Genomic DNA, 16,536 nt, shown 5'->3' with positions numbered 1-16,536 from the left:
AAAGATATCAGGGAAAATATGTCTCTTTATGTGGACGTGTTGTGTAACTAAATCTGTTCTCTGCAGTCAGGATATAAGAAAAACTTGCAATATCATCCTGCTTCTCACTCCCAGTGCATGGCAGCAGGAACAAGAATTAATTGTCTTCTTGAGGACAAAAAGGCTGAGCTCCAAAAGTGAAATGGAATAAAAACAGGATTCACACAAACAGCTTAGGGGCATCAGAAAAGAGAAGACAAAGAGAAAATACCTCCACTGTGACAAGAGTTTTCAAGTTACTTCCATAAGCTATGGACAGAGGACCCCGTCTCTTTAAGCACTGCTCCCTTTAGAAGAGTTACAATACCTCACTTTAATACCACTATTAATGAGACCAGATAACGGTTTCTTGGCTGGTATCTGCTTAGAACTTATGAAGGTCAGAGTGAGTGGTGTGGGAATAGCACATAGAGCACTTGCAACATTTGGCACTGGGAATTTGTAATATTCTACCACGCATCTGAATGATGCATGTCTGACTGAGAAAAGTGGCAATAGGTTTTTGCCACAAATAGTGATCTGATCCGACTGCTTAGCACCAGATTTCAAAGGACTACAGCTGAAAATGGAAATTCAGACTTCCAGAAGTCTGTACTTCAATACAACAAACTCTATATTACTCTATAAGAGTAATCAAGAGGAAAAAACACAACAGCCAACCTGGAGGTGTTCAAGGCCAGGTTGGATGGGGCCTTGGGCAGCCTGATCCAGTGGAAGGTATCTTTGCCCATAGCAGGGGGGTTGGAACAAGATGATCTTTAAGGTTCCTTCCAACCTTAACTATTCTATGATTCTGTGGTTCTATGATTCTATGAACTGCTGGGGAAAAAAAAGCAAAAAAAAGGAGTCTTTCTACTTGATCTCCATTTTCCATATTGGTCTCTAGCTAGAAAACTGCAAGTTCCATCCTCTTGAGCTAAGAGAAACATCTGCAAGCACATGTTCTCCCTTTGTTTCCCTCCATGCCCTAAGAAGAGACTCTCAACGGCAATGTATGCAGGTGATGGAGTGTTCCCTGTAGTCTCTTCTCCCTCAGACCCCATTTCAGCCACCCTTTGCTGAAATACTCCTGGGGTCAGTTACAGCTGAGATTCTCCAAGTACCACTGAAATGAAATGGACAAAATAAAGCCAGTGAACAGCACTGCCAACAGCAGGCTTGTGAAGCGGTTTCTAATATCTCACAAGAAGTGTGCCAGCGAGTCACAGAGTCTGCCCAGAACTACCCTGAAACCAGTCAGGGCACTGGTAATGGTGTTGCTGCAGTGACACAGAGCCACACAAGTGCATCCTCAGTGTCCAGGGGGTGAATTTCAATGCGTGCTGAGCTCCCTGCTGCTGAAGCAGTGTGCCCAGGTGGCCAAGAAAGCCAATGGCATCTTGGCTTGTATCAGAAATGGGGTCACTAGCAGGTCCAGGGAGGTTATTCTCCCTCTGTACTCGGCACTGGTGAGACCGCACCTCGAATACTGTGTTCAGTTCTGGACCCCTCACCACAAGAAGGTTGTTGAGGCTCTGGAGCGTGTCCAGAGAAGAGCAACAAAGCTGGTGAGGGGGCTGGAGAACAAGTCTTACGAGGAGCGGCTGAGAGAGCTGGGGTTGTTTAGCCTGGAGAAGAGGAGGCTGAGGGGAGACCTTATTACTCTCTACAACTACCTGAAAGGAGGTTGTGGAGAGGAGGGAGCTGGGCTCTTCTCCCAAGTGACAGGGGACAGGAGAAGAGGGAATGGCCTGAAGCTCCATCAGGGGAGGTTCAGGTTGGATATCAGAAAAAAATTCTTCACAGTAAGAGTCATTGGGTACTGGAACAGGCTGCCCAGGGAGGTGGTCGAGTCGCCTTCCCTGGAGGTGTTTAAGGAACGGGTAGATGAAGTGCTGAGGGACATGGTTTAGGGAGTGTTAGGAATGGTTGGACTCGATGATCCAATGGGTCCTTTCCAACCTTGTGATTCTGTGATTCTGTGAAGCCGCACCTGACTTTGTAGAATAACTGAATCATTTAGGTTGCAAACAGCCTGTGGAGGACACCTGGTCCAACCTCTACCTCAAAGCAGCTCTGAAGTTGCATTACACGGGGGAGGGCCTGTCTCCAGCTAATATTTTATAAAGTAGTCTAGACTTGACTTTGTGAGCCGCGGCTGCTACAGCATATTAGAACATGAGACCGTTTCAGCCTTACAGCTCTGCAGAACTGATGTGGTGGGCAGAGACCTGAGGCTGTCTTAGCACTGAAGCTGTGCAGAAGCCCAGCAGCTACCAGAGCACTGTGCAACAGGTCGCGTTAAGAACCTCACCTCCTCCTGGTAACAACTAGGCAAAGGCATCGTTCTTTTGAATGGAAAACTAGTTCTGCAGAAGGCAAGTGCATTCCTTCTATTCACTACAGGCAAGAGGATTTCAAACCCTGGTTTGGGGCTATAGTAAATATACATGGTGGGCAGCTGTGGCCATTACTTAAGAGTTAATCCCTGTAATATCCTTTGTTAATCTAACTACAGTGATCAAGTGGTATGGAACATACTCCACATACCCATAGAGAACATGTTAGATTAACAGGATTACCTGCTGTTGATGGTAATACTGTGCTGTATTTATTTAGCTCTTCTCTGAAGAACAGAAGGTACTTTTTAAAGGTGGGTAAATATTTGTTCATCCCAGAGAGGAAAATGCAAGTGCAAAGAGGTCAAGTAATAACACCAGTTCCACATGAAGCAGTAGCCATGTCCCTAGGCACATGCTCTAACACAGCATTTCTTCAGCCATCGGTTGATGAAACCTCCTCATACAGCCCTAACAATTATAGTGCATCCTGGTTTCTTACACTAAACAGTCTGCTTAGAAAGCAACATTTCTATTGATACTCAAGCCTCCATTTCCATCACTCACTTTTTGCTAGCTTTGAATGAGTCTATACAAAATATATGAGGGGAGCAAACATACAGGTTATGATGGTAAACCTAGAAAAGGGATCATGCTTTCCTTCACGCTGCAGCACATCTAACATACCACGCTACAGAACAGTTACATGAAAACATTCTGAACCACTTTAAACTTAGTTGGAGTATTTTATAGCCTGTGTTCATAAATTATTATTTTGCATTCCTCATTTACAAAAAATAGCACTTCAATAAAATAATGAACTTGAAGAACAAAGCTTTATTTTTTTCCCCTCTTTAAAAGACCCTTTATGGCCACAAACAATTCCTGTGATTCCTGCCTGTAGACATTCTTCTTCTCATGTTCATAAGGTCATTTGTGCCATTGGAAAGCTGTGAACTCCACACATGCACTGTACTCCTTATTAGCTCCTTAGTTTCTTATACTAACATTCCCTTGCAGTAGGTTTTGATAAAGAAAAAAAAAATAATTCAATGCCTAAGTAATTTGGATACCAATGCATAAACCAAAGAGCAGCACAGCTCATCCCACCTTACGTTTGTATCTAGTTCAGCATTTGCTCTAAAAGAAAGGGTGGAATATTGGTCAGTAATCAGGGAATTCTACAGCAAATGAGGAAGATCAGACATCTCTGAGGGATGATTTGTCCCACTTATCCTAGACACCTATTTTAGTATGAATCTCCTCCTGGAGATGGTTCTCTTCATTCCCTGCAGAGTAAGCCTAGACAACAAGATGCCTGTCGGTGGATTAAGTCTATTAAATGCACATGTTTTGTATCGGCAGTTTGTGACCTACATGTGAGCCACATCCTACTTCTGCTGCAAACAGAGGTATAATGTTAATCATCTCTGTGTGAGTCAGGAAAACTAACACTTGGCATACAGTCATGTCTTCTAAAATTCAGAGTCCTCCAGTAGTCTGCTGAATTTTTTTTCCAACACTATATTTACAAAATCCTCTTCAGCTTTGTCAATTATTTTCCAACTTGCTTTGAAACAAATCCATCTCCAGCCATCCCAAGGCAGACATACAAGTTTTAAGTTACTCCTCTTTGCTTAAGTGTCCAAGTTTGTTGAACAACAAAGACGGGCTGGAGTAACTTGGATGTGTCTCTTATATACTCATTAGAAAGCTGCAGCTGTAAATTTTGTTCTGTGGTGATTTCTGCCCAGTAAATAAGAGTAAGAGGCAGCACTAGAAACCTATGCTGCAGCACAAGTTCCTTTGCAAAGGAAACTGGAAAATGTCATTTCCATTTTTTGGACAACTGCAGTTAGGTAATTGTGCTATTTAGGGCATTAGATACTGGGAAGCAAGAAAAGTTCCATTTTGCCTTCTTAAGCTTTTTAAGACAGCTCAGAGACAAGACAGACTGCAATCTTCCTCTTATGAGAAGACAAGGCTGACATATGATCTCTTAAAAAAACAGTGGTGAAATTTCTGGTTTCACTGGAGTCGGGAACACGCTTTAAAACTAATGTTTCAGTTTTAGGCACAAACCTCCACTGCCAAAGCCTAGGGTTTGGAGAACAGCCATTAGTCTTTGGCATCTGTGAAGAGAGGTTAGGGAAAAGACTGTTTCACTGACACATTGACTTGTGGAGCTTTAGAGTAGGAAGTGCTTTACAGTGATAAATACAGCGAAACACACCACCAGTATCAGTGTGACTATCGATGCCCAGCTGCACTGCAGGCTTCCGTTGGAATCCAGTTGCTGTGCCAGTGGCCTTGCAAGTGTCCGGTGCCTCCCTCAGCCAGGCCGCCTGGCAATGCTGGGGAAGAGGCCTCAGCACATGGCAGGGGAGCTGAGACTGAAAGAGCATCAGGAACAATACGTACCTTACAGCTGCACTTATATTTTCAAGCAATACGGTTGCATTTGCTCTCTCTACTTAAGCTGCAGAGAAATCACAATGCCCCTTTCCATTTCTGGGCTGAGAGGATAAGGGGAATTAGGAGACAGTTTGAAAGCAAGGGTGTGTCAGCTGCTCTGCTTTTGCTTTGAATATATTTTACTAAAAATCTCTACTCTCGCGTATTATTTCTTGCACTGTCCCTTTATCTGAAACAGATGACTCAATCCCAATTTATATTAAATATATTCTGGGAAAAATTCTTAGCAGCTGCTTCACAATCATGTTTTTTTCCTCCCTGGCAATAGGAAACATAAACACTTCTTAAAGTTTAAAAGGAAAAGCAAATTTGAAGATTAAAATAATGTTTAATTAGTAGCTATAACACTCCTCATCTTTCAGGTGCACAACACAAAGCAATTCATAGGAATGATTACTGTTATCCTCATCTTACAGAGAAATGAAGTGAATTAAATTACTTGCCTAATGACACACTTAATGTTAGTTTCCAGATCCGGCTCCCACTTCTGTGCTTTCCCAACTAGGTCACAGTTACCTAGATACAATTTTTAATAATTCCTAGTTCTAGATTCACCAATATCTGGGATCTCCACCTTTCATACTCTCTTTTTTTTTTCTTTAGCTCCAGTGACACTGACACTAGTCGCATTACCTAAGTTTTGTTAACATCCCATCAGCACGTGTCGAATTCCCTTCCCTTGTCCCAAAAAAAGGATGTATTTCTCAAGTTCATCCTTGACAAGACAAGATACTGTATTTTCCTACTGCAGTCAGAGTTGCTACACTACCAGGTAAAACATACAACATTCCCTGTTAAATATCCTTTGTCCCAGTTCAAGGGAGAGTTGCTAAGTGGCAGGACAACAGAACTGAGTCAAGAAAACCAGTGTTTCCTAAAGGGAGTGGAAGGATTTGCAGGGTATCGAGTAGGACTCAAATACAAACTACCCTCAAGATCACTCTGGGGTGCTTTCTTCACACCCAAGTTAAAAGGCTGACCCTCTTTTTAAGTGAATAGACATTTAAGAGCAACAGTTCTTGCCCAAATTGCACATACTCATAACTCACAACAACCACTACTTCTCCCCATGTTCACCGCTTTGTCAAAAACTACATTAAATTACCCAGGTTGAGTGTCCCAAACTCTTTCAAGAGAACACACATGTGGCTGTGAAAAATCAAATACAGCACTGTGAATTATGTCCAAGTGATCCGAGAAAAGTATATTGCAGGCTAGTTCAGTGTTAGAAAAACCTCTGTCACCTTGTCTAGGATTCACTGACCTGACGCCTACATGTGTCCAGGAGCATGAGTTGGCAAAATTTGTGAGATCCACAAGAGAAAGGTGTCAGTTTTATCCCAAGGGAAGAAGCTCAATTACAAGGCAGATTTGTTTAAAACTAAAAGAGACAGCAGGAAGCACTTGTAATAAACATCAAGGAACTCACTGGCAGGGAACGATGTGAAGGCCAGCTGGTCTTTGCCAAGTCCAGGTTATGTTCTTTCAATGATGAAAGAGCCTGGGCATTATTAAGGAGCAGAATACGAATAACATGAGGTGCTTTCAGGTTGTTGTGAGCCTTCTGGAAGTAAAGCTAATTAACATTTTTCCTCAGTTCATTAAATAATGTTACTTGACGTTCACCAGGCAGCTTTCCCTAACTTTCAGTGGCTCTTTCTGTACATGGGGAGTAATATTGGGTACTCAGCCTTGTGAGCCAGAAGACATGGAGGGAGAGCAGAACAAAGCTCTCCTGATCCATGAGGAAATGGTTAAAGACCTGTTCAGCCAATCAGACATTCACAAGTCTATGGGGCTGGATGGGATCCACCCAAGGGTATTAAGGGAGCTGGTGGATGTGCTTGCCAAACCCCTATCCATCATCTACCAGCAGTTCTGGCTGACTGGGGAAGTTCCACTTGACGGGAGTCTGGCTGATGTTACACACATTTACAAGGGCTGGAGGGAGGACCTGGGAAACTACAGACCTGTCAGTCTGACCTTGGTGAAGGGAAGACTGGAATAGGTCATCTTGAGTGCTATCACATAGCACATGCAAGATAACCGGGTGATCAAGCCCACTCAGCATAGGTTTACGAAAAGCAGGTCCTGACAAACTAACCTGGTCGTCTTTTACGAGAAGGTGACCCACCTAATGGATGAGGGAAAGGCTGTGGACGTAGTGTACTTTGACTTCAGCAAAGCCTTTGACACTTTTTCTCACAGTATTCTACTTGAGAAACTGACTGCCAGTGGTTTGGACAGGCTCACCCCCTGCTGGGTAAAAAACTGGCTTTATAGCAGGGACCAAAGAGTGGTGGTAAATGGAGTTAAATCCAGATGGAGACCAGTCACAAGTGGTGTCCCCCAGGTTTCAGTGCTGGGTCCAGTTCTGTTCAGTATCTTTATCAATGATCTTGAGTGAGTGGATTGAATGTACCCTTAGAAAGTTAATGGATGGCACTAAGCTGAGTGAAAGTGTTGATCTGCTTGAGGACAGGAAAGCTCTGCAGAGGGATCTGGACGGGCTGGACTGATGCACAGAGGCTAACGGGATGAGGTTTAACAAGGCCAAGTGCTGAGTCCTGCACTTGGGACACAATAACCCTGTGCAATGCTACAGGAACAGCGGCTGGAAAGCTGCCTGGCAGAGAAGGACCTGGGAGGGGTGGTTTGGGCCCCTCACTACAAGAATATTGAGGGGCTGGAGCATGTCCAGAGAAGAGCAATGGAGCTGGTGAAGGGGCTGGAGAACAAGGGTTATGAGGAGCAGCTGAGAGAGCTGGGGTTGTTTAGCCTGGAGAAAAGGAGGGTAAGACCTTATCACTGTCTACAACTGCCTGAAAGGAGGTTGTAGAGAGGTGGGTGTCAGTCTCTTCTCCCAAGTTACACAATGAGAGGGAATAGCCTCAAGTTGCACCAGAGGAGGTTCAGATTGGACATTAGGATAAACTTCTTCACTGCATCACTTCACTGATCATCAAGCACTGGAACAGGCTGCCCAGAGAGCTGGTTGTGTCACCATCCCTGCAGGTATTTAAAGGACAGGTATAGAGGAAGTGCTTAGGGATATGATTTAGTAGTGGACAGGTATGGTTGGACTTGATGATCCCCAAGGTCTTTTCCAACCTAGGGATTCAATGATTCTACCACCAAGACATTCCTGCTGCGCTGGTGGTCTCTGAAACTTGACTCAGACACATATATCAAGATAGTATTGATTTGCACTCTTTTATTAAAGAATGATGCCCTGAAGCCTTTGAATAATTAATTCCAGTAGCGAAAGGGCTTTTTCCTTGCAAAACAGGACGCCTTCATCTGGAGCAGCCAAGGAAAAACAAAATAAGCATGTAATTACTAACCACACTTTGTGTCTAATGTTTGTTCATGGTTATTTTTTAAAGGTTACTGTATCATTCTACCTATAAACACCTGTTCAACTTTAAAATTAATCTGAAAAATGTAATATCCAGTCCCAATCCCCAGACAATACTTAACATCCCATTAAATAATAAAATAATTAAATATTAAATTAATAGTCAATTAAAATTTAATAGTTGATCTTGACTCATTATCCTAGAAGTCCCCTCATAGTTTCCTGTTTCTACAGCTGTGATAGCAAATCTAAGTCCTACTAACTCCTAGCTGGCAAAAGGAAAGCAAATGGGTCTGGATGGTGGTGGAAAATAATAAGTTAAGCATTTCCTGTGGAATTTTTCCTTCAGCAAGTAAACTTAACTGCATAGCATTATAATGTACCTTGTGTCAAAATAATGCGCTTCTTCTAGCTTTAGTCAAGGAGACAATATTAACTGATGTAGGACATGGATTCTTTTATTTTAACATATGATAAAGAGATAGGCATGGAAAAAAAAAAAAAGAGAACCAGTCCTGCTAGTCTTGCAAAGCTGATCCATGTGAGGTGTGCTCAGCTAATATGACTGCACCCGCGGGTAGAGCCTACATAGGCTTTTATCTTTTCATGCTAAAACGGGAGCCAGATTGAATGGGAGCAGTAACAGATCTACTTTAGCTACTTAAGGAGCAACTAAATTACATCAATTTGGGTGCTAGTGAATAACAAAGCTTCAAAAAATAGTGGAGAAATGAAATTCTGGGTATCTCCAACACCCTGTTTCTAGTTAGTACAGCTGGTATTTTTGTAGTCTGACCATAATCATTTTCAGCTTTAATTACATTTCCTTACACTTTCATCATTAATCATTAGAAAATAAAACACTGTATATTCTTTTTCTGTGCTTGTACAGCCTCCAATGGGGTTTTGATTGAGAACAAAGACCTTTAAATGTTGCCACAACAGAGAATTTAAAAAATAGCATCCTCAAGACCTTGCATCGACCATTATTTGTTGTAACTGCACATCAACTTGTAGGATTATCTTGGAAATGCAGGAGAACCCTGAAAAACAATGTGCCCCCACTTACCACAACAAACATCTTTCGAAGAAAACAGTGCCATGACAGGTAATGACAGCTACTGGCCCTCCTCTGAATAAAATGTGCCTTTCTTGCAACCTGTCTGTGACTAGCGATATCACTTATAGATAATGGGAGATCAGTTCTCAAGCACAAACATTTGAATAGCACGTCCAGATTCTATCACAGATAAGCAGATAAACTGCTTGAATATGGAAATTTTTTAGGTGTTAATAGTTACAAAATTGGCTATTGAGTTTCAGTGCCCGTATCATTAAACTCAAACTTCTCTTCATGTGATACCACGTACAAGAGAAAAGTAGTTACTTAATGGTGGCTGAAAGGAAGAATTTATTCAAGTGTGTTCTGAAGTTACTGTTTAAAGAGCAGCTGTTTGCAGAGATTCCCGCTTTCTCAAACAGCTGCTAAAGGCTTACCTATTAGAAGTTCAACCCAGTAGGCAGAGCCAGCTGTAAAAAAATGTGTTCCAGACTCCTTGCAGGCAGAAGAACAGGCTGAAATCTGCTGCTTTGTAGTTTAATCAGTTCTGCATATTAAAATCACCGGTTTGTTTTGCAAGTACTTCGAATGGTGTTCTGTTCTTGAGACATGGACATAATCCTGAGTGAGACGGTTGCATCTGTGCCATTCTCATAGTGCCAGCTGAAAATCATTGCTGAACATCTTGATATTTCCATTGAAACCCTGTGTGAGCGAGGGCAGGCATAAATACACTACATTTATCTAGGAAACTTTACTTTTTGCAGAGACTGTTGTGAGTAGTGATAAAATAATCAGGTAAGGAAACCGATAGTATTTTATTTTTCTTTATTGTATGGTTAAAATTCTGGGAAATTGTGAACCTATGCTACAAATTCAGAGATGTTTATGCCACTATTTAAAATTTTGTATCTTTGACTTTTTGACCTAAGACCACACTGGTTACCCCAAATCTATAACTTCTTAGGAAACCAGGTAGCTTAACAAGAATGCTTAGTCCTGATCTAACTTCTTCAAGGAATGAAGAATCCCAGGGAAGTGAAGCAAATAGTGAAATTATCTTCTCTGCTTAAAAATATAAAAAATCTTAAGTTATCTGGCTTCAAGTTCTAGCCCATGGGTTTTGAATAATTCTACTCTTTCAGGACTGAAAGCTTGTCTATAGCCTGAATGCTAGATTTTTGTCCAGGCTCCTGACCACTTGTACTCTGCTTCACCACCTTCTCTTCTGGTCTCTGCTCATTTGTTTCACTTTTGAAGAATCATAGAATGGTTTGGGTTGGAAGGAACCTCAAAGCCCATCCAGTCCCAACCCCTGCCATGGGCAGAAACACCTCCCACTGGATCAGGTTGCTCAAAGCCTCATCCAGCCTGGCCTTGAACACCTCCAGGGATGGGGCATCCATGACTTCCCTGGAAACCTGTGCCAGTGCCTCACCACCCTCACAGCGAAAAATCTCTGCTTTCTCTCTTACCCTTGGCCCTCTAGGCCAGACCCTACTTAAACCACTACATTTTAAACCACCTTTGATCAATCTTCATGTTACTCTTTGTATGTGGGAGCCACTCATTCACAAAAGCCACACAACTGTTTTTCAAAAATCTCCTTAGTGCTTTCCCTTATTCTGGTGTTAATGGAAAAAAAAATACCATTAAGCAACTGGAGTGTGACCAACAGTTTGATACATTGTGTCAGCTAATATTGCTTCTGTATTGCCTAACATCGCTCTCCCTGTAGGTATTAATCAGCCACTCTTTGAGGCAAAGTGTTGTGTATGCAGAAAAACTAAGGGCTTTAAGTAAGGAAGGAATACAACCCCTCTATTGTATGATGTGCACGTCGTACAGCTGCAGTTGCAAGAGCATAAGAGCTACAATAGAGCGACTAATTTGGTAGTTTCAAATACAGAATCGCAGAATTGTTAAGGTTGGAAAAGACCTCTAAGATCATCATGTTCAACCATCAAAACAACACCAACACACTCACTAGACCAAGTCCTGAAGTGCCACATCTCCATGTTTTTTGAATGCTTCCACGGATGGTGACTCCAGAACTTCCCAGGGCAGCCTCTTCCAATAATTCACCACTCTTTCAGGAAAGACATTTTTACTGATGGTCAATCTAAACCTCCTCAGTGCAACTTGAGGCCATTTCCTCTTATCCTCTCACTTGCTACTAGGTTAAAGCTTGCTTTATACAATATCTTACCAGAAATTCTATATAGGTCTGGTCTATATAAATATTATTTAAATCTGAGAAGCAAACCTGTTTTACCTTTCAGTGCCTGCTAATAAGCATTTACTCAGGCTACATGCATTGGCTGATATATGAGACTTGTTTTCTATTACTCACTTTTGTTTGTTTGTTTTCCCTGCTGCAAATGCTACGTATTAATTATTAGGTTCATGTTGTTGTTACCAGTCACTGAAGAGGCCTTCAAGTTACCCAGGAATTTGGGCTGCCTGATTTCCATGGCGTGAAGGACAGTAACTCCCTCATCGTGGTGCATGAGGAATTCTCTGTGCCTTTTGATTTCATATGTGAATGTGGCTGTTTGAAAGTAGACAAGTGGTCAGTGGAAACTCCTGAAGTAAACTGGTGGGAAAAGCTTTAAAAATGCATTTAACACTGACATGGGACTGGCTTCTTTAAGAAAAGGTAGGATGAGACTGGAAAACAGCAGGAATCTCCCACTTGCAGACGAGTCCTCACTGCTGCTGAATTTTTGGACCTCAGACATCTCTTGTGATGGGAACCCCAGAGAAAGCATGAGCTGAACACCACCAGTTTCCAGTAAACTGGATGACTCAACAGCTTCTTGGCCTTGGGTACGTTCTTCATTTCTGGTCTTCCTCCTCCCACCTTCCTCTGGTAGGAAAGTCTTGCAGTAAAATATGAGTATGCACGTCTTGCTAGGTCACTGCAGAATATGATCAACCAGCTTGTCACCATATTCTCAGTTTAACTACTTGGTTCTCCTACCATCTTGGCTACCTTTTCATAAGAGCATGCAGGTCTTGCATGAAAGGAATGAGGGATCTGAGGTGGTGAAAGACATGTGCTTACAAATAGAACTACACAAGCAACTCAACTACCTGGACTTGTGCAAAGCATTTCACTGTTCCGCATGATATTCTGGTCTATAAATTGAAGAGATATGGATTTGACTGGTGGACCACTCAGTGGATAAGGAGTTGGCTGGATGGGCGCACCTGAATAGTTGTTGTCAGCAACTCAATGTCCAAGTGGAAACCAGTGATAAGTGGCGTTCTTCAGGGGTTGGTATTGGGACCAGTGTTGCAGACATGGACAATGAGGGAATGAGTGCACTCTCAGCAAATTTGTTGATAACACCAAACTTATTGGCACAGTTGACATGCTGGAGAGAAGGGATGACATCCAGAAGGACCTTGACAGGTTTGAAAGGTGAACCTGTGCAACCTTATGAAGTCCAGCAAGGCCAAGAGCAAGGTCCTGCACCAGAGTCAGGGCAATCCCAAGCACAAATACAGGCTGGGTGGAGAATGGATTGAAAACAACCCTGAAGAGAAGGACGTGGGAGTGCCAGTGGATGAGAAGCTCAACACAAGCCAGCAATGTGCGCTTGCAGCTCAGAAAGCCAACCGTATCCTGTGCTGCACCAAAAGTGTGACCAGCAAGGTGAGGGAAGGGATTCTGCCCCTCTACTCTGCTCTCATGAGACCCCATCCCTGGAGGCGCTCAAGGCTAGGTTCGATGAGGTCTTGGGGGGGTCAAGTCTAGTGGGAGGTTTCCCTGCCCATGGTGGTGGGGGTGGAACCAGATGATCTTTGAGGTTCCTTCCAAATCAAACCATTCTGTGATTCTGTGTTTCTACATGGAAGGACATGGATCTGTTAGAGCTGGTCCAGAGGAGGCCACGAAGATGACCAGAGGGCAGGAGTATCTCTCATACAAGGACAGGCTGAAAGAGTTGGGCCTGTTCAGGCCTCAGCCTGAGGAGGGGCTCTTTATCAGGACTGCAGAGATGGGACCATGGATAATGGTTTTAAGCTGAAAGAGGGGAGATTTAGATTACACATTAGGAAGAAATGCTTTCCTGGGGGGTGGTGAGGCCCTGGCACAGGTTGCCCAGAGAAGTTGTGGCTGCCCCATCCCTGGAGGCATTCAGGGCCAGGCCGGATGAGGCTTTGAGCAACCTGATCCAGGGGGAGGTGTCCCTGCCCTTGGCAGGGGGGCTGGAACTGGGTCATCTTGGATGACCCAACCAACCTTCCAACCCAAACCCTTCTGTGATACTGTGTTTCTACATTTCTATGCTTCTAATTACAACCAGGGCTCGCACAAAGCCTGCCATCCTCCCAAGGAACCTCTAGCGCGTGTTAACCCCCTCTTTGCGGCACCTCCTGCCACCAGGAGCCCTCAGCTCCATCCTCCACCCATCCTCCCATTTAGCCACACAAGATGGCGGCCCCTTCTCCCTCCTCTCCCGCCCCGCCTCCTCGCAGGTGTCGCGCGCCGCCCGCGCATGCGCACAGCGCCGGCCGCAGCGCCCCCGCAGGTGCCCGGCGCCGCAGGTGCCCCCTCCCCCTGTGCTATATCCGACTACGCCGCGAACCGCACGTATAACCGTCGCGTCACGCCACTGCCGCCTGGCTCAGATCCCTCCGCTGACACCAACGGGGCCCTTATCGCTTCAAGCTTAGCCCGTCCGAGGCTGAAACATAATCCTTCGACGCACGGTACGGCCTAGACCACGCTTGCTTTTCCATGTAGCTCCATGTTTGGTCTCTCCGTGAGCATGGCCGGGCTGGTGGACTCCTTTTCAGGCGGCTTTGCGGAAGGATACTCTTTGGTGTTTTTTTTCTCACTCCGCCATCTGCTGAGCAACGGTTTCGGGGCGGGGCCAAGCTTGGCGGGGACCGCCCCCTCCGGGCCAATCGCAGCGGGAGGCTCGGCGCTAGCCCCGCCCACTCGGCGCGCTTCAGCCAATGGGAGAGCGGGACGGCGCGAGGCGGGGAGGGGCGAGAGGGGGGCGTGCGCGCGCGCGGGGGAAAGGGAGGAAAGAGAGAGAGAGAGAGGGAGGGAGGGAAGGAAAAGGAAAAGGGAAGGAAAAAAGCGGTGTTGGCCGAGCCCGCTGCCCGGGTGGGGGGAAGCAGGTGAGGGCAGGGGCAAGGCTGGGCGGGCAGGAGGAAGGGGGTGAGGCGGGAGGAGCTTGGAGAGATCGCTTGCTTCCCTGCCTTCCCCCCCCCCCCAAATCTCCTCCTCAGCTCCTGGGAGGGAACAAAGGGGCTGGGGGGGGCGGGAAGGGTGGCGTTCCCGGGGTGGGAAGCGCTGGGAGCTGCCCGGCAGCCAATACCCGCGCTGAGGCAGTGGTAGGCGAGGTTGTGGGCAGAGCAGCCTCAGGTGGAGGGTCTGAGGGCGTCTAAGCGGCCTCCTGGGGGTGTTTGAGGGGAGCTGAGGCGTTTGAGCAGCCTCCTGGGTGTGTTTGAGGGGGGGCTGGGGGTTCTGGGCGGCTTCCTGGGGGTGTTTGAGTTGGTCTGTGTTTGTTTGAGAGGGACTGGGGGTTCTGAGCAGCCTCCTGGGGGTGTTTGAGGGCGTCTGGGGTGTCTGAGGAGCTTCCTGGGGGTGTTTGAGTTTTTCTATGTTTGTTTGAGGGAGTCTGGGGTGTCTAGAGCAGCCTTCCGTGCGTGTTTGAGTGTGTCTGGTGGTGGTTAAGAGTGTCTGCGCAGTCTCCTGTAGGGGTCCGTGGGTGTTTGAGGGGATCTGTGGGTGTTTGAAGGTGTCTGTGGGTGTTTAAGGGGATCTGAGCCGCTTCCAGTGGGTGACTGAGGGGGTCTGACAGCGTCAGAGCAGCCTCCTGTGAGTGTCTGTGAGCTTGAAAAAGGAGAGGGGGTGGGAAAGAAAAGGGAGAGGGGGAAGGAAGGCACCCTGCCTCCGCCCCTCCCTGTGCCTGGCAGCTGACTTTGTGCTCATCGCTCTTTTCCTCTCCTTCCCTCCAGTTTGCTTCCCGATGTGAGTTAAAATGGTGCTGAGGTTGGAGGGGAGCTGGTCGCTGCTGGTGGGGAAGAAGTTCCTCTGCCTGTCGGAGGAAGAGGATGGGCCGTGGGACACCAGTCGCGTCTTGGAATGGCCCTGGAAGTCGGGCAAGGTCCGGGCTGTTTCGCACACGGATATATCCAAACAAGACCTGAAGGTAACTTGGAACTTTCAAAGAGACCTTCTAAAACAAGAGTGCCTGCCCGGGGAAGTTGTACGTGCGTGCACGCCGGTGTGTGTATAGAGAGAGCCTGGAGAAGAGAAGGATGAGGGGAGACCTTATTGCTGTCTACAACTCCCTGAAAGGAGGGTGTAACGAGGTGGTGGTCTCTTCTCCAAAGTAACAAGTGATAGGACAGGAGGGAATGGCCTCAAGTTGCGACAGGGCAGGTTCAGGTTCGATATTAGGAAAAATTTCTTCATCAAAAGACTTCTCAGGCACTGGCAGAGGCTCCCCAGGGAGGTGGTAGAGTCACCATCTCTGGAGGTCTTTAAAAGATGAGTAGAGGAAGTGCTTAGGGATGTGATTTAGTAGTGGACAGGTATGGTTGGATTCGGTGGTCCGAAAGGTCTTTTCCAAACTAGCAGTTCTATGAGTCTGTGAAATGTATACATACATGCTGGTGTTGGGGGGAGAGGTCTTCTTGGCCAACTTGTGTGCTTAGCTTGCTTGAAAACATGTACAGGTTGTTGATTGTTTGTATCCAGTGTTTCAGGGCATGGCATCTTTTTTAGTAAAATATTGTTTGCATCCTTTTCCTGAGTCATTCTGTCACTCACACCATGCCAGTGATTCCAAAGAGCTTGCTTTAAGAGGGACACAAGGTATCACAAGGTATGTATACATGCAAATGTATACATAAACACGATGATGTAGGGAAGAGAGGTCTTCTTGGCCAACTTGTGTGCTTAACGTGCTTGAAAACACATGCAGCTCTGGCTAAAGCCCCCTGTGTGCTTGTACTAATGTCAGAAATTGCCTCAAACTAATTATAAAAGTGCTTTTTTTCCACCAGTATTTTGAAAACTTTGTTTTTATTGTGCCCTTTGTACCTAGGTTTTATTTCTGCGTAGTTCCTAAATGTAATTTAAGACCTTGTCAGTTGTGAATTATTTTTTTCCCAGAGGTGAAACCAAAACAATCCTACGTTGATTGCTTGCTTTTTTTTCTTGCTCTTTGAAGTAGCACCTAATGAAATAAGTACTTACACCATTCTAAAAGATACACCAAATTCATATATGATGACGGAGGTTTCCCGGACTCTTC

The 16,536-nt window shown here is 45.3% G+C and overlaps 2 protein-coding genes across 9 annotated transcripts in view; one reads left to right on the top strand and one right to left on the bottom strand.

The window, feature by feature from the left end:
• Positions 1-14,136, bottom strand: part of REEP1 (receptor accessory protein 1) — a 92,515-nt gene extending 78,379 nt beyond the window's left edge. For 3 of the 5 annotated variants that reach the window (XM_054065488.1, XM_054065489.1, XM_054065490.1), the window contains exons 1-2: positions 13,854-14,136; positions 9,688-9,955 (exon numbers count right to left, since the gene is read on the bottom strand). The gene's annotated coding sequence lies outside the window, so the exon portion shown is untranslated. Of the gene's footprint in view, positions 1-9,687; positions 9,956-13,848 lie in introns of all 5 variants that reach the window. The other 2 variants (XM_054065491.1, XM_054065492.1) reach the window with 2 other exon arrangements.
• KDM3A (lysine demethylase 3A) overlaps positions 13,871-16,536 on the top strand; it is a 38,287-nt gene continuing 35,621 nt past the window's right edge. The window contains exons 1-2 of one of the 4 annotated variants that reach the window (XM_054065481.1): positions 13,871-13,972; positions 15,233-15,426. In XM_054065481.1, the coding sequence (XP_053921456.1) occupies positions 15,256-15,426 (171 nt within the window). In that variant the 5' untranslated portion in view covers positions 13,871-13,972; positions 15,233-15,255. Of the gene's footprint in view, positions 13,973-14,271; positions 14,390-14,582; positions 14,606-14,873; positions 15,093-15,232; positions 15,427-16,536 lie in introns of those variants that run through there. The other 3 variants (XM_054065480.1, XM_054065482.1, XM_054065479.1) reach the window with 3 other exon arrangements.

This window comes from Cuculus canorus, chromosome 4, assembly GCF_017976375.1.
Source record: "Cuculus canorus isolate bCucCan1 chromosome 4, bCucCan1.pri, whole genome shotgun sequence".
Taxonomy (NCBI): Eukaryota; Metazoa; Chordata; class Aves; order Cuculiformes; family Cuculidae; genus Cuculus; species Cuculus canorus.
This window is presented reverse-complemented; position numbering and strand designations above follow the sequence as displayed.